The sequence below is a fragment of the Mustelus asterias genome, chromosome 22 (assembly GCF_964213995.1).
Source record: "Mustelus asterias chromosome 22, sMusAst1.hap1.1, whole genome shotgun sequence".
Taxonomy (NCBI): domain Eukaryota; kingdom Metazoa; phylum Chordata; class Chondrichthyes; order Carcharhiniformes; family Triakidae; genus Mustelus; species Mustelus asterias.
In genome coordinates this window covers 25,668,107-25,688,012 of record NC_135822.1, presented here as the reverse complement: position 1 = coordinate 25,688,012, position 19,906 = coordinate 25,668,107, and the positions used below count along the sequence as shown (strand labels likewise).

Genomic DNA, 19,906 nt, shown 5'->3' with positions numbered 1-19,906 from the left:
GTTCTTGAGTCAGTTGGTACGTGACCTCAAACTTTTGGATCTTTTTCCTGAAGGAACAAGGTGGAAGAGTGTCTGGGGTGTGTGGGGTCCTTAATTATGCTGGCTGCTTTGCCGAGGCAGCGGGAAGTGTAGACAGAGTCAGTGGATGGGAGGCTGGTTTGCATGATGGATTGGGCTACATTCATGACGTTTTGTAGTTCCGTGTGGTCTTGGGCAGAGCAGGAACCATACCAAGCTGTAATACAACCAGAAAGAATACTTTCTATGGTGCATCTGTAAAAGTTGGTGAGAGTTGTAGCTGACATGCCAAATTTCCTTAGTCTTCTGAGAAAGTAGAGGCGTTGGTGGGCTTTCTTAACTATAGTGTCAGCATGGGGGGACCAGGACAGGTTGTTGGTGATCTGGACACCTAAGCACTTGAAGCTCTCGACCCTTTCTACTTTGTCCCCGTTGATGTAGATCTTCAGCTAGTTCAGTCTGGTGCATAGGAGCCAATCTCTCCCCATAAGGTTAGGTCCATGTCCCCATACAATGATGAGTGGAAGTCAAGGTGACTGCTGCATGTAAGTCACTGGTGTCGCTGTGCTGCCCTCTATCTGCAATTGATCCCCCGCATAGGTGGCCAGCTGGTCTTTGTGTTTTCTAAGTTCAGGAGCTGGAGGAAATCAACATGCTGCATGAACTCGTAAACTTAAATCTCATTTTCCTTGATCTCAGGAAGCGTATTTCATTTAAATGAAACACATTTTAAAAAAAAATGTATTCCTTTCTCAGAGTTACAAAGCCAATGCGCAGAGTGATTCGGGCAAGCCCCTAATCCTTGCATGCTCCAAAAACCAATTCAAATTTAAATTGAACCCAAGTCATAGTCCCCACAAGAGAGACAAACAAGATCCAAGCTGACAAGAAAATACATTACATCTGATCTCGGGCTTAATCCTACACTTGATCTTAGCCAAACACTTATATCTGTTTGGACAGCTATACTATCTTGACTTCTGTAACCTCGCTCCCTTTATCAGAAACACACTCTCTTATGTTACAGAGACCCCTTCTATACCCACTAGACAAAGAATCTTGCAATTTCTGCTATTAAAACTACTGAACTGGTTTCAGTGTAAATAAGAATCATTTTATAGTTTCCTGATTTTAAAGAAACATTTTTGATTTAACTAACCGATGTTAAAAGAGTTTATCCCTTTTGGCAGCAATCACCTCATGCAGCATGTTGACATCCTTGTTGACAACCAAGTTATTTAACTGTTTATACTCGGACACACTTTTACTCCCTTGTTCTCAGGTTCATACTGTCAAAGGACTTCATACAGGTCAGAGAGATACTCCCTTAATGAGCTATTTCTGGGTTTACAGCCTTCATGTCTGATGTTCTGAAGAACCATATTCAACTCAAAGCATTAAGTATGTTTTTCTCTCTCCGCAGATGCTGTCAGATCTGCTGAGTTTTTCCAGCAGTTTTTGTTTTTATTATGATCTGCATGGTTTGTTTTCTACGAACAGGAAGGAATTTTGTATTAAAATAAGAATTGATGAATTTTATTAACATTTGCTTTCTTGATTTCTAACGTCCATTTCTGGACATTTTTAGGACATATAAGATGATCCTTAGCGGAGAAGCAATGCCAAGTAGAACACAGTGTACATAAACTGGAAAAATGTTATTCTGGTGCAGACACTTGTCTTAGATTGAGATGTCCCAGGGGAGACATTACTCTAACCATATTTTGACCAACTTGAGAATGCTTGATGGCTTGAAAATGAAAAGTATCTCATCGCTAAAGCAACTAAAACAATTGGACTACAATAAGGGTTAGACTGTGATACTGAAGGTGTTATTCTGTAACAGAAAGTACAATAGCTACATGTATAACATGGCTTTGTTCCTGTTGCAGGAATATTTGTTCGGCATTAAAGCGATTGTGAAGTGACCTGGTTGAGTAATGTGGTGGTAATAAGTTCCAAAGTTTAACATCTGCCCATCTCTCTGTCTGTCACATTTACCATGGCACTTCCTGTCAGATGCTCTGGTGTGTGACATATCACAGATTCCGGTCTGCTGATGCTCCTACTTTTGACAACGTTTTGGTGAAGTTTAATCCAGCAGCGGAGGTAATTATTCCCAGAGTCACACCTCCAGGGGTTCTGATCTAATCTGATTGTACTGAGGTTACCCAGTGGCTCAAATATTCCATCAGGCACCAACTCCAACTGGTTGTCATGTAGCTCCAAGTTAGTAAGGTCCTATAAAATATATATGATGTAAATGTTAGAACATGAATTTCAGCTCCCTCATGTAACTCCAAACCACTTGATTGAATTTTTGCCTGTTAAACCATTTTGTTATATTAAGCTGTAAAGATATTTTGATTAGATGACATTGTGGCTGCTTTTACTTTGCAGAAAATTCATTCAGTGACTAAACTGAGACTTACAACTAAGAAAGTCCCAAGTTAAATCACCGATTTGTGCTGAGTTAGCTGGTTGAAGCCGGGGTGATGTTAAACGCAGCACAGTTGGCTTCAGTGCACTGGGTAATGGGTCAATGTCCAGTCACCCCTGCTGGAAACCCCTGCAAGTTTGGTTGGTTTCATCTTTACCTGACTGCATTGTGAAAGCTCAAGTTTGGATAATTATCATTCGAGAAACATGGCACTCATGGAACCAACACAGAGAAGACAGCTGCTTCACAAGTGTAGTTTGCAGCAAGTAAGCTATTAGGTTTATTAAGTTTAAGTTTATTTATTAGCATCGCAAGTAGGCTTACATTAACAGTGCAATGAAGTTACTGTGAAAATCCCGTAGTCGTCACACTCCAGCACCTGTTTGGGTACACTGAGGGACAATTTAGCATGACCAATGCACCTAACCAATACGTCTTTTGGACTGTGGGCGGAAACCGGAGCACCCAGAGGAAACCCACGCAGACATAGGGAGAATGTGCAGACTCCACACAGACAGATGACCCAAGCTGGGAATCGAACCTTGGTCCCTGGCGCTGTGAGGCAGCAATGCTAACCACTGTGCCACCGTGCCGTACCATCTCTGATAGAGTTTAGATTACTTAAAAAAATTAAACTTGGTGGACTTAAAGACAGCACCGCGTAAATTCAGCTCCATCTTAGGAGGATAATATATAGTATGTTGCATAGTACTGTGATGATGGATTTATTTTGGGAATATAGTGGTATTCTGTAAAGAAGGCTGTGTGTATGTCCATGATTAATTAAACTGGGCAACGATTAATAGAGACAGATTGTCTGTGGGAACTGAGGGATAAACAGGTAAATGTTAGGTTTGTAATAAGAGGTTATGGTAATGTCAGGTATAAAAGTTAGGTTGGATTTAAAATTTGCATTATAAGATAAGTGGGGGTCTGGCTTTTCAGCTATTGAATTTCAAAGTTCTGAAATGAGAAGGATCTTTCACAACTCATAAAAGTTTCATAGATAAACAGGGGAAGGTGTATTAAATTTTATTGACTCAAAAGTAGAGACAAGATAGGAAAACGTGAAAGATTTTTATATATTGGAAAAGTTGAGTTCAAAGAGGTGTTTGAGGCAAATGGAATCTGAGATGAAAGGGGGAAAAAAAATTAAGGCGAGATGTTTAGTGAATTGGGGTGGCTATGATTATGTGGCAGGAATGTTCTGGGATTAGATCTGTGCTGGCAGAAAGTGTGAAATTGTGAATTTGAAGCAGCCAACCTGGTTCAAGCCAGAAAAGTCTTTGTTTTCAGAAAGTTTGTTCCTGAACCTTTCTTTTGGATTTCCACATCAAGGTGGAAGTGTTTGAGTCATCAAGCGCTCTATCTTTATTAAAGTGACAGCAGTTCCTTGCCTTGGGTATTATTACTGGATTTTTAGAGTTAAAAATCTAAAAGGGAATTGCTGTCAAGAGAGTGTGTTCTGACCAAATGGGTCAGTCTGTTTCAACTGTGTGACTTTAATCTTACGTACATATGTTTTTTTTCCTTGTTAATAAATCTTTTCATTTTTAAAGTACTAAATGTGTTACTGGACTTCTATGCTTTTGGGGTCAGTAGCTTTTCCTCTGCATTTTTAAAATTCCAAAAAAAAATTAGTGATTAACAAAATAGGTTTCCCTCTGGGATCCGTTCAGCAAATAACATCTACTATGGTCATAACATTATAATCCTCCTGTTATTTAAAATGTTAGTGTGTATTGTTAGAATATACTGTTAGAATGTACTGTTAGAGTTCAGTAGTAAATAGTTTTAACTGTGAAAAGGCATTGGGTGAAGTGGGGGCTGTTGAGATACTTGGCATATGTGAGCCTAGACAAGGGACACAACAAAAAACAGTCCAGACAAGCCAAAGCAGGGATGAACCCAATAATTAGAGGTAAATAGGTGGCATCCACTAAAATGTTCAGTTTGATGAGACAGGAGATCTATGCTGGCATTCCGTCCACCCATCGCCCTGCCCGCCACAGAATCGGAGTGAGCGACAGATGGACAATGGAAACGTCCATTGACTAAGTGCTAAATGTAGGGGTGGGATTTTCCAGTCTCAGGACGAGCGAGGCCGTAAAATCCCACCCCTACACTTAGCACTTATTGTGACAACAACTGCTGGCAACACAAATGGGGGCGATCTGACCAGAATTTGGCAGAATGTTGGTTGCGGTGAGAAAAACAGCAGCCAGAATCTTATCACTGTTCACCCAGAGCCATTTTCCCATCCCGCTGCAGTGAATGGAGATTTGGCTGGCCACCAAATTCCCCGACCTCACTGTAAAATTGTGCCCGGCGTGTGAGAAACAGGTCAGATTTCTCTCCAGATCTTACCACACACTGTCAAAAAATATCAGCTGGGCATGATTCATGTTGTCATGTAGGGGGGAGCGGGGCCTAAACACACCAGCAAAACCTGGCTGCACAGAGATTGGGCACTATGTTTAAAGGGCGGCCTGATCAGAACAGAATGTGCAGAGTTTGCACATTCTCCTCGTGTCTGCGTAGGTTTCCTCCGGGTGCTCCGGTTTCCTCCCACAGTCCAAAGATGTGCGGGTTAGGTTGATTGGCCAGGTTAAAAATTGCTCTTAGTGTCCTGGGATGCGTAGGTTAGAGGGATTAGTGGGTAAATATGTAGGGATATGGGGGTAGGGCCTGGGTGGGATTGTGGTCGGTGCAGACTCGATGGTCTGAATGGCCTCTTTCTGTGCTGTAGGGTTTCTAAGATTTCTAAGAACATGAATAAACCTCCCCGCCCAGCCCACCACGGAGGTCTCAGGGGCTCCTCCCCAACCCTCACCCTGATTGGAGTCAACATTCACCTCTACCCCACATGCCCACACAGGTCTTCACTGTGTTCACTTGAATAAAGGATCGGAAACATACCTGAGGCTCCGAGATGTTTGACTTCACCACAACAAAACAAAAAGAATGAGCAATGCATGTTTGAAGTTCTCACTTCAGGCAACGCTAAAATCAGCAGCAGTAAAATTTCCAGAGAATGAGAACAGGGGTCTTTCTTATCAGCATCCAAGCAGAGTATGTTTCATCTGGTAGGGATGGAGTGGGTGGAGAGACAGTTGAAAATAACTCACCTGCCACAATGTCCACTTTATTTGAATATTTCAGAGAAAGCCTAAAAATGTCAAATCATTGCATCTCACCTTTAACGAGTGCAAAAATCCTGTAGGCAGCCTCTTCAGTTGGTTGCTGGAGAGAAAGAGCTTGAGGAGTGGTGTGCGACTGAAAAGTTTAGGGGGCAGCTCCAAGAGGCTGTTATTTGCTAATGTTATCCAGGTCAGGTCTCGCTGACTATGGAAGATCTTCTCAGGCAAGGACTCCAGTCTGTTGTTGTTGAGAGCACATATTCTGAGATTCTGTAATGGTTCAAAAAGTGGTGCTGGGAGAATGGAAAGATGATTGAATGCCAGAGACAATACTCTCAATGATCTCAAACCCAGGAAAATATGTGGCGAAACCACATGGAGATGGTTGTTGGACAAAACTAGTGTCTTGAGTTTCTTCAGAGGGAAGAAAAGTTGATCGGAGATATTGACTAACCGGTTTGCATTAAGAAGGAGATACTCCAGATTTGTAACATTGTTGAAGATATCTATTGGTAAGTGGGATAAATTGTTCCCAAAGAGATAAAGCCCTCTTAGCTGAGGAACCCAAGCCAATAGGTCATTTGGGAGCAAACTGAGGTTGTTCATCTCAAGATGGAGGACTTGAAGATCAGGTGTATTCCTAAAGGAATTTGATTCTAACTGAATTGAATTATTTCTTAATTTCAGGATTTTGACAGGCTTGGGTATATCAATTGGAAGAAAGTTGAGTCCTGCACTTCCACAGTCTACTGTTAGGTCATCATGTGTCCATCTACAAGTGCAGACACTTGGACAGGGGCTGAGCCCCTCAACAATCGGCAGGAGGGTGAGAATCATGAACTTCCACAACATGGCCCTTCTCTCACTCCTATAGAAACAAAAACAACAACATTTACATATGACCATTAACATAAGAGAATGTACTTCACTGCGGCATGATCAATCAAAAATTAACACCGAATAAGGATGACCAAAAGCTTGGTCAAAGTGGCAGGTTTGAAGTAGCATCTATAAGGGGGAGAGGTGGAGTTTAGGGAAGGAATTCCAGAGCTTTGACTGAGGCAGGGCCAGTGGTGGTGGAGAGAAGGGAGTGATGGGTGCATAAGAATCCTCTTCTGGGGGAATGCGGAATTCTTAGAAGATTGGAGGACTGTAGGAGATTATAGAGATAGAGAAAATAGGAGAAAATGACTAAACTAGGATAATCTGACTTGAAGAGAAATCGCTTATCATCATTAACTGCAGGCAAGCTAGTTTAGGGATAACAAGAGAATTACTGAAGAGAAGTACAGTAATTTAATGTTATGAAGTACTAAGAAATACATCCATATAAATCATAGATAAGAGAGGTCCCAGCTGCAGTTGTTACTTTCATACTAATAGCAGAAAGACAAAGATGGCTGTTAAGAATTGAAGGAAAAGGAGATTAAAAATTAATTAGGATAAAGATAAAACAATAAAAAAGTGATAAAAGGGAACTGATAAGTAAAGCTGTCTGGAGGGGTGTTTTTGAGATGTGAATTAATATTTACCCAAGTGACTAGGGAAAAACAATGGTGTATAGAAGAGGTGACTTCAAAGTGGAGAGATAAGGGAATTGGCATTTGAATGCCAAAAGCTGGCCCACAGAGTGGGTAACGTCAAAGGGAAAAAAATATATATCCATAGCATGATAACTGGAGAAGAGGGTAGAGAAACAGCTACCATCATAGCCACACCCAGCTACAGAAAGCAGGTTCTGCTGTTTAAAATCAAAACTCAAACAGAGAGGAATCTCTATGCTATATACTGAAGATGACTTTCCCAAACCTGGAAAATTTAGTTCATTGAGTTATATAATATTGGATTTTCTTTGAGAAAAAAGGGGTGTTTTTCAGAGATCAGGAAACATAGGGAGTAGTTGGGAACAAGGGGTAACTTCACGTGTACTGTGCATGTATAGCCATTAGTGTAGTTAGGTGTACTGTTGTAGTATATTATAGTCTTTATTGTCATGTGTTTTATTTTATGTTAATAAATATTCTTTATTAATTGATCACAACAAGACAAGACTGTTCTTTCCTGGTTTGCATATTGTTGCAAAGTTGAGTAGAGTAATTTTGGATTGGTGTTTGTAAAGTTGTCTGATGAAAGGTGGTGTTAGAGAACCCAAAAGTGAAACATTTGTATCAAAAGGCCAAGCAGCAGGGTTACCAAGGTAACAGGCTTTCAGGCATTTGAATTTTTGAATTCAGCCAATCAAATTTGAATCAGGCACTTAGATACCAAGAATCTATTACATTTAAATTTGATGTTTTTGGCAACCTAGGACCAATCATATTATGGGGAATATTGATATGTCATCACAGGTATAAAAGGAAAGGGGTTGTGCGACAAAAGCAGAGAGCAACTGCAATCTGCCAGTGTAACAACTGTTAGTTCAGCTCTAGAGAGAGAGAGCAACTGCCATAGCTCATAGCTTTTAGCCCAAAGCCTCATCTCAATAGAAAAACTACCAAAGAAGACAGAAGTTCCAGACAGAAGAATCAACAGCAAAGGCCCAGAATATTCCGGAAGACGCAAAACCTGGTTGTAATTGCGAGAGTGACTAAATTCTCTTTTTCTTAATAGGTGGGAATTGTATTTATTTAAACAGGATTCCATTAGAATCTTGTTTTATTTGGTTTGTTAATAGTTTAGTTAACTTGTTCACTGTTAAGATAAATAAATTGTTACTTGTTGATTTTAGAGAGAGAGTATCAGGGAGTTATTTTGATTTAACCACTAAAAGTTGCTGAAGAGCAGATCGTACCACTTCACACTCACTTTTACAGATTATGAGGCGAGGTACTCCTCTTTGAGTGGTTAGGTGTTAGTTCACAGAGGGGGCATCCACCTCCGCTTTATAACAATATCTTTCTCACATCATACTAAATTGAAAATATACACCACTAAGAACCAGTATTCCAAGTTACCCTCTGAGTTTTGGGATACCTTAACATTTAACATCATCAGGGTTCTTGACATAGGTGAATTACTAACTAGCGTTGCAGAAATCTGGCCCAAAGTTTATATGTTTTAGAACATAACTTTTAGTTTTAAGAGTTAATGTTTTAGCTGTAGGTAAACGGGGAATCTGATTGGGAAACTGAAAAGCAACCCTGAAGTAAATGCAATTTAAACAGACTGGAGTTGATAATAGTTAAAAGCTAAACTATGTCTAGCATACAAGGTCAGAGTTCATAGTGAAAAAAACTTAAACAATAAATGATCCATCTCTAAACTTGTATTGCGGTCAGGAAATTTTGGGAGTCATAAAACTTCATTAGCAATATAACTTATTCATATGGGTTGCAGAATCAAAGAGTTGTGTTAAAGGGAAAATAATTAATTTGCATTTACGTTTGCAACATCCCAAAGCTTGCCATATTGTCATTGAGATGGTGGGACATAGGTTCAAACTAGTACATTTTGAAACTAAATTCAGGAATTTCCTTGACAGAGAGTGATTAACATATAGAAGAGACTACTGGAAAAAATAGCTGAGAAAGAAACCCTGGAATCTTTCACAAAATAATTGGATAGTAAAATATAGGGAGAGGACATTAGGACCTCTCTGGATGGATGAATTTCATGGACTGAATTGTCTTTCTTATCCATAAATATGTTATGTATAGACAGTTTGACCTAGCCACCTTCTCCCGACAGACCAGGTGTACCCACTGTCCTCCAGAATAGGAAACCCTCCTCTCAATTATTTCATACAGCAGCACATGTTCATATACGACGTAACAAACAGTAAGTCAGTCACTGTGCTGTTAGGGCACTTGCCATAGTTTTGTTCTTGTACATTTTTCCCCCATTTACTTTCATGTTTCCTTGGCATTTTTTCTGCTTCCTCCTCCTTATCCCCCAAACCTTTAGCAAAAACTGACAAATATGTTTTCCATTTTGAATTTTAATATGGGCTGAAATAACCGACCGGGTAAAGATAACTATGCAGCTGCTCACCTTCAAGTGGCCACAGGTTCAGTCAAAGTATTCAAAAGGGAATTAGACTGTTATCTGAAAAGGAAGAATGTGAAGGGTTATGGGGAGAAGGCTGCGGTGAGTTGCTCATCTGGAGAGCCGGTGCAGACATAATGGGCTAAATAGCCTCCTCCTGCACTATAACAAACCTGTGATTTTGGACTTCCCTTTTAGATTTGAGTTGCAAGTCAGATTTTCTGTTTGCCTCATTAAGGTAACACAAAGCAAATGTTGCGATGGACGGTTTGCTAATTATACAATTGGATTGACCCCATGAAATTGTGCATTAACAGGTTATCATTTGTGGATTAGCTTAGCCCGGGCATATAATTGTTGCTGAAAGTGCAACTTCCCACTTTAAATACTTCCACCCCTTTCTGTTAATCATATAACACTTACCTGACAACCACACAGCCTGTCTAAATACACCTGACACAAGCTCCAGCACAGTGCATAAGACTAATCCTTCTGGGGTTTATTGAATCAGCAATTTTCAACTAATATTGTGCATAAACACTCAGTGTAATTAATATTTAACAGTATTACGAGAAAGTGCCCAGCTGGTCAGCTTTGTGTAAACACTACCAGGAACATTTCACTGGTACAAAGCCAATTTCTGTGAATCAGATGTTTGGAAAATACCTTGTTTTTGGAAAGCTCTCTTAAATGACGACCTCTCCTGCCATTCTCCATTTAATTGATACTAATAAGGCTCTTTGAATTTTACTTTTTTAAATCTCTTTAGCTTGAAATGTTCCACCCTACATTCTGTTCCTGCTTCCTTCATAGATCCTCTCTGTTTCAAAATCATCATTTATTGCACTGCTTCCCGCTTTAACTTATCCTTGTCCAGGTTTGCACAAACACTTTTGTTTTGTGCCTCAGACTTCGTATGGACTAATAGTGATGGCTGGAACAATCCCTCTCCTTTTACATACCTAAATCTCCTTTGACAGCTGCCTCCAATCATTTTCTACAAAGAAAAACATAGAAGTTTGGGAATGAATCTTTAGAGTTATGAATCTAACTTTATATCAAAAAGATATTGAGGTTCATTTTTGTCTTCATGACTGTCCGCCCATTGCAGAATCTATTCTATTTTCATCCCATTGATTTCATCCCATTGTAACTTTAACCAAAATTCCCTTTAGGACCAATAGAAAACTAGAGGCCTGAAAGGGAAAGGTATGCAGAGAAAACAGCATTCATTGCCAGATAATTTTAGCTCTGCAAATTCATTCCGCCAGCAGAGGAAATAGCCATGTCTGACACAGTCAGGGATCCAACCAACTGCATAGTAAAGAAAAGCAAAACTCAATTCACCAGCGTCAGCACGGTTTTGTGAAGGGCAAGTCTTGTTTGACAAACCTGCTGGAGTTCTTTGAAGATATAACCAGCAAGGTAGATAACGGGAATCCTGTGGAGATGATCTATCTGGACTTCCAGAAGTCATTTGATAAGGTGCCACACAAGAGACTATTCCAGAAGGTTAGATCCCAAGGGGTTGGGGGTAGACTGGTGGCTTGGATTGAGGATTGGCTGACTGATAGAAAGCAGAGGATTGGAATAAATGAGTCTATCTCCAGTTGGCGATCTGTAACTAGTGGGATCCTGCAGGGTTCAGTTCTCGGACCACAACTATTTCAATCTATATCAATGATCTACAAGCAGGGACAAAGTGTAGCACAGCAAAATTGGCGGACGACATGAAAATAGGTGGGAAAGCAGGCTGTGATGAGGAGATAAAAAGTTTACAAATGGATATTGACAGGCTAGGGGAATGGGCTAGAATCTGGCAGATGGAGTTTAATGTGGATAAATGCAAGGTTATCCATTTTGGTCAGAAAAATAAAAGGGCAAATTACTATTTAAATGAGAAACAGATTCAAAAGGTGTCTGTGCAGAGGGATCTGGATGTCCTTGTGCATGGGTCTCAGAAAGTGGGTATGCAGGTGCAGGATGTTATAAGGAAGGCAAATGGAATCTTGGCATTTATTGCAAAGGGTCTAGAGTATAAAAGTAGACAAGTGTTGTTACAATTGTATATGCATTGGTGAGACCACACTTGGAGTATTGTGTTCAGTTTTGGTCACCTTCTTTGAGGAAGGGTGTGGTAGCACCGGAGGCGGTTCAGAAGAGGTTCACTAGATTGATTCCAGGTTTGAAGAGGCTGTTGTATGAGAAATGGTTGAGTAGCTTGGGCTTGTACTCGCTGAAGTACAGAAGAACGAGGGGGAATTTGATCAAGGTATATAAAATATTCAACGGGATTGATAAAGAAAATGTTAACCAAATGTTCCCTCTTCTAGAATAGTTTAGGACAAGATGTCATAGTTGTAGAGTAAGACAGAGATAAGGAGAAGCTACTTCTCAGAGAGTTGTGAGTCTATGGAACTCACTGCCCCAGAGTGCAGTGGATGCAGAATCAATCAATCAATGGATTCAAGAAAGAGGTAGATAAAGGGCTATGGGGAAAAAGCAGGGAAGGGGAGTTAGGATGAGATGGAGATCAGCCATTATCATATAGAATGGCAGAGCAGGCTCGAAGGGCTGAACTACCTACTCTCGCTCCTAATTCTTTTGTTCCTTATTCTGAAGCAGAGAACCTTTCATAGTTCTAGTTCTCTGTTGTTATTGCCAATTGACTTGGGTTTTGAATCCATGTCTGGTGTTGTTAAGGAAATTCTAACAACTGGATTCATGACTGACATGGAATTTGTTGAGTCTTTGCAGGAAGATGCTGTTGTTAGTGGGAAAAAGTGTGATGAATTGGTCTATTGGGCACCGCTTCTTCAAATCATCGAATGATACACTATTAGAGACCATTTGGCCCATCTTGCCAGTGATAGTTCTTTGGTAGAGCTATCCAATTAGTCCCATTCCTGTGCTCTTTTCCCCTAGTTCTGCAATTTCTTATCCAATTTTCTTTTGAATGTTATTATCAAACCTGCTTTCACTACCCTTTCAGACGGTGCATTCTAGATCACAACTTCTTCTTGGTGTTGGCTAAGTCTTGTGTTTTGTACCCATCATGAAAGATATCTCTATGCACTCAGAAGGATTTCCACAATAACAGAATAAATTCTGAGAATTTAAAACTTCTCTGGTGGAAAGGGAAAGAAAAGGGAGAACAGCAAACTTTAAAATGTAAACATCTTTGTTGATTGCCCGAAATATATAATCCAGGAAGACCAAGGTTGTGTACCCAGTCTCTGGCGAATTGAGATCTCAACTAAGGCAGCAGAACTGGTGGTACTGTTTTCTCGGTAAGGAAAAAAACATTAGGCTGTCCAATGCTGATTATTATCCTGTGGCAATGCTGCAGGTACGTGTGGACATGTGGTGAAGACAAGATCAGTTTGGGTGCGATCCCTCCTATATTCCACTAGCCAGATAATGCTCACTAAACTTGAGTGTGAAGGATGACCACTTCACCGAGGTACCCAAGGAAAGCTGGTGTCTGTGGAGCCCAGCATAATTTGGTGCCGTCAGGAGAGGAGTGGAGAAAATTGAGAGAATTAGAAGATAATATCCAGGTTAGATTTGAACTGGATGACCAAAGCAGACCACTTTACAAAAAATAGTCACAAGAACTCTGAAACTTCATCTTAGGGAACAAACATTGCATTGTGAAATTCTCCAAAGGACACATTATGCAATGCAATCACTGGATTGCCTCATTGCAAAGGAAATGCAAATTGGGAGCAGAAAATGAAGCTTGTGCAATAATACTGATCAGTTTTCAATGTTATTTCCTATTCCTCATTTGATGTGTATCTTTTATCCTTGGGACATTCCTAGATGACGGGCAGAATTTTACGGGCTCGTCCCACCCATCGATGGGCACAGCGAGCTGGAAAAATCGTGTGAGAGCCAAGAAATCATGATCACGCCCGATTTCTTGGCTCACGCGATTTTATGAGAGCTGGATTTCTGACGAACTCAGCCTCTCGCTGGAAATGGGCAAGAGGCTGAATAATTTATTTAAATATATTGAAATGTTAATTTACATGTGTTTAGTGAGTTCGGGCTCACTTGCCTTTGTGGCCTTGCTGGGAGAGGTTCTCTCTGGCGAGGAAAACACCTGCTCACCGGTGAAACCGGAGGCCATTGAGGCCCCCCCCTGGGGAGGCCACGGGCAAGAGGGCTGCCCCTTGGGCAGTGCAGCCTGGCACTTTAGCACTGCTAGCCTGGCACCTGGGCAATGCCCAGCAGGCACCTTGGCACTACCCAATGGGCAGTGCCAGGAGGCACGGCCTATGGGGGATGGGCCTGAATTGGGAAGGGGCCTATGGGGTGGGGTCTGATGGGGCAGGGTCTGACAGAGTAGGGCCTGAAAGGACGGCCGCTTCCACTCTGCAACAGGGTTGGATCGGTGGGGAAGGGGGGCCCACTGCCACTCTGCAACGGGATCAGATCGTGAGGGGGGCGTGATCGGTCTTGGTGGCACGGGCTGATGGGGGCTGCATTGTTGAATGGTTGTGGGGCTCATGATCGCCTGTGGGCCCCCAAAATTGTGGGGGTTGGTTCAGGCTGGCTTCAGCAGCAGGAGCCTGACAGCTCGCTCTCTGTCAGATCCCTGCTATTGGAATTGTGCATGTGCAGAATCAGAGGTCTGCGCATGTGCATTAGCTCCCTCTATAGGCTGGCTGGCAAATTAAGCCCAGCCTGCAGCAGTTCAAAACAGTCTAGCCCATATTGTCAATGACTAAGTGCATAAAATTGGGCGTGAAAACTTGCCCAAAAAACGGATCAGAAACTCTCCCATTTTCATGCTAACTGGACACTTAGAATCAATCTTGTAAAATTCCGCCTGACAGCTCACTGCTCACCTCACTATAACCAGAAACAGAGGAAACCCACGCAGACACGAGGAGAATGTGCAAACTCCACACAGTGCCAACAGTGCATTCGGCCAGTGCACACTACATGCAGTACAAAGTGCAATATTTTCTGGCCCCTGGCTATTCAGATTTCTTACTGCAACTAGTACATGTTGTTGGGCAGATATGTTGTCCCAGTTTGTATTGACTTAGAACAGCAATATTGTTTGGTGAACAGATTTGAGTACACAAAAGGCAGCCAACAGTTTGATCAAATCTTTACTTCTTGTAATTAACATTAACCCTTTGAAGGTTTCACGGGTACATTTATGCCAAATTTATTATTCTAATCACCCTAAACCAAGATATATTAAACTTGCCAAAGCTTCTGTGTGTTTTTTGCAGTCACCTTCTTTTGCAGGTTTGTGTTTATCAATGGTCCAGCAAAATTTACGAAACAAGCATTTTCCTCAATGGACGAACTTACTGGAAAGCAGTTTCACCACAGAACTCTAGTGCTGTGTAGATTAAGAACAAAGCTCTATCTGAAGGAAAGGCCACTTGGATGGTGTCATGGCATATATGCCAACAGGACTATCTTGAAGTGGAAATGCTACAGTTTACAGTGATGACTTTGGAGAGATTTCCTCGCTCTCTTCATAGAAATCATAGAAACCCTACAGTACAGAAAGAGGCCATTCGGCCCATCGAGTCTGCACCGACCACAATCCCACCCAGGCCCTACCCCCATATCCCTACATATTTACCCACTAATCCCTCTAACCTACGCATCTCAGGACACTAAGGGGCAATTTTAGCATGGCCAATCAACCTAACCCGCACATCTTTGGACTGTGGGAGGAAACCGGAGCACCTGGAGGAAACCCACGCAGACACGAGGAGAATGTGCAAACTCCACACAGACAGTGACCCAAGCCGGGAATCGAACCCAAGTTGCTGGAGCTGTGAAGCAGCAGTGCTAACCACTGTGCTACCGTGTCGCCCATGTCTCTCATTCGCAAGCATCAAGCCAGAGCTGTGGAGCTTCAGTGAGAACAAAGGAACAATGCCATGGACTTCAAAGTCTTTCTGTGACCTGGAATAGGAGTTTCATCAGGAGATAAAAAGAGTTCCAGCCAGGACTAAATTGATCCTTGGAAGCACTCCACATTCGGAATTCTCTTCAATAAAATTGAAAACCTCTCACAGAGAACACTAAGTTTAAACTCAAGTCAAGTGTATTTTTTTTAGCAACCCACTGGGTTACCTGACCTATTGGAATTATACAAGCTCCTCTTATCCAATTGGGAAACAATGTTGAACAGACCAAAAAGATTCCAAATTGAATAACCAGTTTGTGCTGAATTAACTGATCTCAGCTGAGACAACAGTAAAATGTACCTGGGTTTCAACAATCTGTATTTATTTACCACCTTGAACAGAGTAAAATGCACTAAGGAGTTTCACAAGAGCATCATCAAAATAAATTGGACACCAAACCACATAAGGATTTATTAGGACAGGAAACCAAGCACTTGGTTAAAGGAATAGCTCTTAAAGGACAGAGAAGCAAGAAGGGAATTCCAGAGCTTAGACAGCTGAAGGCACAGTCACCAGTGGTGGAACGGTTTAAACTGGGGGTGCACAAGAAGCCAGGATTGATGCAGCACTGAGGTGTTAAGAGCTTGAGGGTTCAAGGATGTTGCAGAGTTAAGGGGGGGGGGGGGGGGGGGGTGAGGCCATGGAGGCATTTGAAAACAAAGATAACACTTTAAACACAGGTGTTATCCTGCTGAAAACTGTGTATAAGAGATGCCAGGTGAAGGCAGGATCAGGCTCAGCTATAATGAGCAGAAATGTATAAAAAGCATCACACTTTTCCAGTTAAAATTTTCAATCAATACTTCAAGCCCTCAAGAAAAGCGCAGTTGTCAGCATCTACTGAGCACAAGGGAATTAGCATGCAACCTGTGCCATTATAATTTTTTTTGTTACAGCTCTGAGAAGCATTTTAAGAAGTTGTCCGGAGTTAAAGGTGCTTTACTGGCGCAAATAAAAATAAGCTCCACTTGCAAATTAACATCCGAGTTCAGACCCACAGGAATACAAACAGCGGTGTTTATTTGTCTCAAAAATTCAATAAATTTTAAGAAAATCTGACTGAACTCAGATTTTGATGCACTTGAGATGCGTGAACAGCACAAGTTACATGCCAATGCCCAGGTAATGTTTCATGCTAATATTTTGCCAACAGGTTGCCTGTTATCTAGGCTACACAAAAGCAAAATAAAATGTAAAGCAAAGTTTTTGTTACTTATGACAATTGTAATAGCCAATTAAACCTCCATATCCCACCACTTACAAGCAAATGGTTTCCGAAGAACATTGGAATCACAGTGAACTTCACCCAGATTCAGGTGATAGGCAGCAAAATCATCGATGAAGTTACAATCCAGGCCGAGTGGTTCCAGTGCTGAGCGCACTGCAGATTCCAGTGGACGTTTTCCATTTATCAGAGGCTCAAATGGCTTTGGAATGCCCAGGAATTTGCTCAGCACTATCATATTCACCAAAAGAGACATGGAAAGAATGAGCGCTTTTCCTCAATAGCACCTTTAAACCATTGGAATGATAATTTTAAAAATGGAGTGCAAGGGAATGAAGAGGGAGACAGAAGAAGAAAACCAGGGAGGAGAAAGTCAGAAGAAGAGATGAGATGGAACCAGGAGGTAACCCAGGAAGAGAAAGACAATAGCAGATGATGAAAATTATAGGTTGATGGAGAAAAAGATAAATGATGATCAAGTGGAAAGTGAACAACATAAATCTGAAGGAGTAGGATGGGAAAGCTGGGAACAAAATGAGGAGAACAAATAAATTAGGGTGGCACGGTGGCACAGTGGTTAGCACTGCTGCTTCACAGCACCAGGGACCCAGGATCAACTCTGGCCTTGGGTCACTGTCTGTGTGGAGTTTGCACATTCTCCCCGTGTCTGTGTAGGTTTCCTCCGGGTGCTCTGGTTTCCTCCCACAGTCCAAAGATGTGCGGATTAGGTGCATTGGCCATGCCAAATTGCCCCTCAGTGTCCCAAGATTTAGGAGATTAGTGGGGTAAACACAAGGGGTAAGCCTGGGTTAGAATCTGTGCAGAAGGAGAAAGATCAAACAAATACTTACTCTGACAGTTAGGTAAAACAATTCTTATTTGATGCTTGTAATTCATCCAGGAAAGACTCAATTGCTGCTGAGGTGTTGAGTAAACACCATGGTATGTGAGGTTGCATTCTCATGGTTGCTTTAATGCACCAGCTGCAAGCAGGTACTGGGTTCAAGCAGCTCACCCTCACCAGTTTTCACTTACCATATCCGGAAAAAATGCTCCGGCTGTTTCTAAATCCACCATCTTAAACCACACAGGAATATCAATAATATCTTCTTCATCCAATCCCAATTCCTCCTTTAGGACATCTTGGTTCCAATCAATAAATTGTTGAGAGAAAGGCAAAGAGACTTTGAAATAGTTATGCAACAATTTTCACATGTGAACACATTTATACTCCATTTTATATCATGATGATGCACCTGCACATAGGCATTATCTTTACGTAGCTTTTCATTGTTCAGGATTTGATTAATTTTGACAGGTTTTGCATTTGTATCTGGATGAGAAATACAGACACAATATTGCTGTTGTTTCCTTCATTATCTCCTCATTAACCTTACATTGCGATTTGTGGGACCAACCATTCCACCTATTAATGATTTGCTGTCTGCCTCTCATTCCTGTCCAGACATCTGCCGATGGTCTTCAATTGTGTTTATCAGTAATCTTAATGAAGGAACACCTTAGCACATACTGGTGTGTGAAAGATACCTGCAAAGTAACCATTAACGGCAGAGCGTCAGTTTCAGACTGAAAACTGGTGTCTATCTCTCCAGATGCACAGCTGAGTTTTCACTCCAGGTTTCTGGCAGGATATGTTTCTCACCACCCGGAGCTATACTTACCTGTGTGCTCCAGGCATCGTTTTCACGATTGGTATTCATTTTTGAAAACCATAATGATTCGCGCTGTTGTGAGATCACACCGCTCGGTGGGATGATATGGGGAGGACGGAAGTAGCGGCGTTAAGCCTGCTAATGACATTTAAATATATTACAATACATGGTATTCAGGCTCATGCCCTTCCTGGGTGTGAACCTAATTGCTTCATTGGAGGGAGTCTGGGAAGGTTGCGTTTGAAAATCTCGTTATAGCAAATCCTGTGTTTGGTCTCTCGCAATATTCAGCAGCCGTTACGGGATTTGCGCCCATGGCTAGCACAGCCACTAAATGGCGGCCACAATCTTTTTTTGGGGCCTGACGATTTTACTCCAGGGTTGCACACAATTGATTTCCATTTTCAAGCTAATCCTGGAGGCTTGGCAACTTTACAGAAAGACTGAACTCACTATAGAAAGCAAAGCAGCTCACTTACATAATTTGTTGATGTTGAGGAGTTATTTTGCTAGATGCTGAATTTTTGAGCATAAACAAGGTGCTGTTAGCTGCCTATTGTCTGCTGGATAATTTTACTGCATTTAGGTAGAGGACAAATTGGGGAGACACAGAGAGACAAATGAGAAAGAGTTGTGTTTCCTTTTCAAATCTGGGCAGTTCATTCTTTCAGGGATTCCACAAACCTGCCACTGTAACTCAAGTGGGTTCCAAGAAAACTATGCAGCCCTGGGCATTTCCACGCTGCCATCTAAGGTTCAGTTCTTCTGTCTGCCACTTAATGAAAAGAGGCAAAGGGCAGGAACTTACAAAGACAGAAGTTCTCACTTTTGCACAGTTAAATTCAGTATTTCATTGGTGACTGGTAAGTGAGTGGAGGGTACAGTTCTCCATGAAATCACATGGTTGGTTTACAGATGAAACATGATTACACAGCCAAGCTATTGAAGAGCGACTGTCAACTGTGAAATGTACCCCAGCAGAGAAGTGGCAAGAACTCTTCACCTTGGTCACCCTCTTCCCAAAATTTATAAAATACTTTATAAAATACTGGGAAAAGCACTTCCGATGATAATCCTTCCCATTGGATATTCTTTTCCATTCACGGTTACTGGAGGGCTGACCTCCAGATTCCCAAAGGAGTCCAGGCTGCTCGGCCTATTAGATGTTCTGGCCCTAGACACATACACCATGTTACTAAACACTCTTGGATCACGAATAACATGTGTTAGATGCAGAACAAATCACTCTATTATCCATATTTAGCATTCCTAAATCATGGTCAAAATGGCCTAGTTGCAGAGTGGAATTCTCTCTCTTCTCCCATCAAGCATTCCTGATGACTATCTTGTGATGCTGTCTGGAAAATCACCCTGCATTTGAAGGTCCACTGACAAGGTCGGATTGCTCTGGAGCCTCCAGGAATTAAATATTAATCTCCTAAACACAGCCTCAAGCAATCCAAGAGACATTTGTTAAG

The 19,906-nt window shown here is 41.6% G+C and overlaps 2 protein-coding genes across 6 annotated transcripts in view; both read right to left on the bottom strand.

Moving 5' to 3' along the window:
• Positions 1-19,906, bottom strand: part of padi2 (peptidyl arginine deiminase, type II) — a 119,950-nt gene that overhangs the window by 37,578 nt on the left and 62,466 nt on the right. Inside the window, exon 1 of one of the 3 annotated variants that reach the window (XR_013500542.1) lies at positions 18,012-18,140. The exons of 1 other annotated variant lie outside the window; for it this stretch is intronic. The gene's annotated coding sequence lies outside the window, so the exon portion shown is untranslated. One more of the 3 variants, XR_013500543.1, reaches the window with a different exon arrangement.
• LOC144509952 (uncharacterized) lies at positions 1,539-18,195 on the bottom strand. 3 transcript variants are annotated; one of them, XM_078239007.1, is made up of 4 exons: positions 18,153-18,195; positions 9,589-9,642; positions 5,656-6,466; positions 1,539-2,259 (listed from the first exon to the last, which is right to left on the bottom strand). In XM_078239007.1, the coding sequence occupies exons 3-4, from the start codon at positions 6,448-6,450 to the stop codon at positions 1,984-1,986; spliced, it is 1,071 nt and encodes a 356-aa protein (XP_078095133.1). In that variant the 5' UTR covers positions 6,451-6,466; positions 9,589-9,642; positions 18,153-18,195; the 3' UTR covers positions 1,539-1,983. The 3 variants fall into 3 exon arrangements, with proteins under 3 accessions (XP_078095133.1, XP_078095132.1, XP_078095134.1); XM_078239006.1 differs by lacking the exon at positions 18,153-18,195 and adding an exon at positions 10,006-10,101; XM_078239008.1 differs by lacking the exons at positions 9,589-9,642; positions 18,153-18,195 and adding an exon at positions 10,006-10,075.

Excerpts from the sequence above, each read along its gene's own strand:
- LOC144509952 (XM_078239007.1), bottom strand. The coding sequence starts at position 6,450 with ATGTTGTGGAAGTTCATGATTCTCACCCTCCTGCCGATTGTTGAGGGG. Across the intron at positions 2,260-5,655 it reads GATTTTTGCACTCGTTAAAG|GACCTTACTAACTTGGAGCT; the intron begins GTGAGATGCAAT and ends TATATTTTATAG.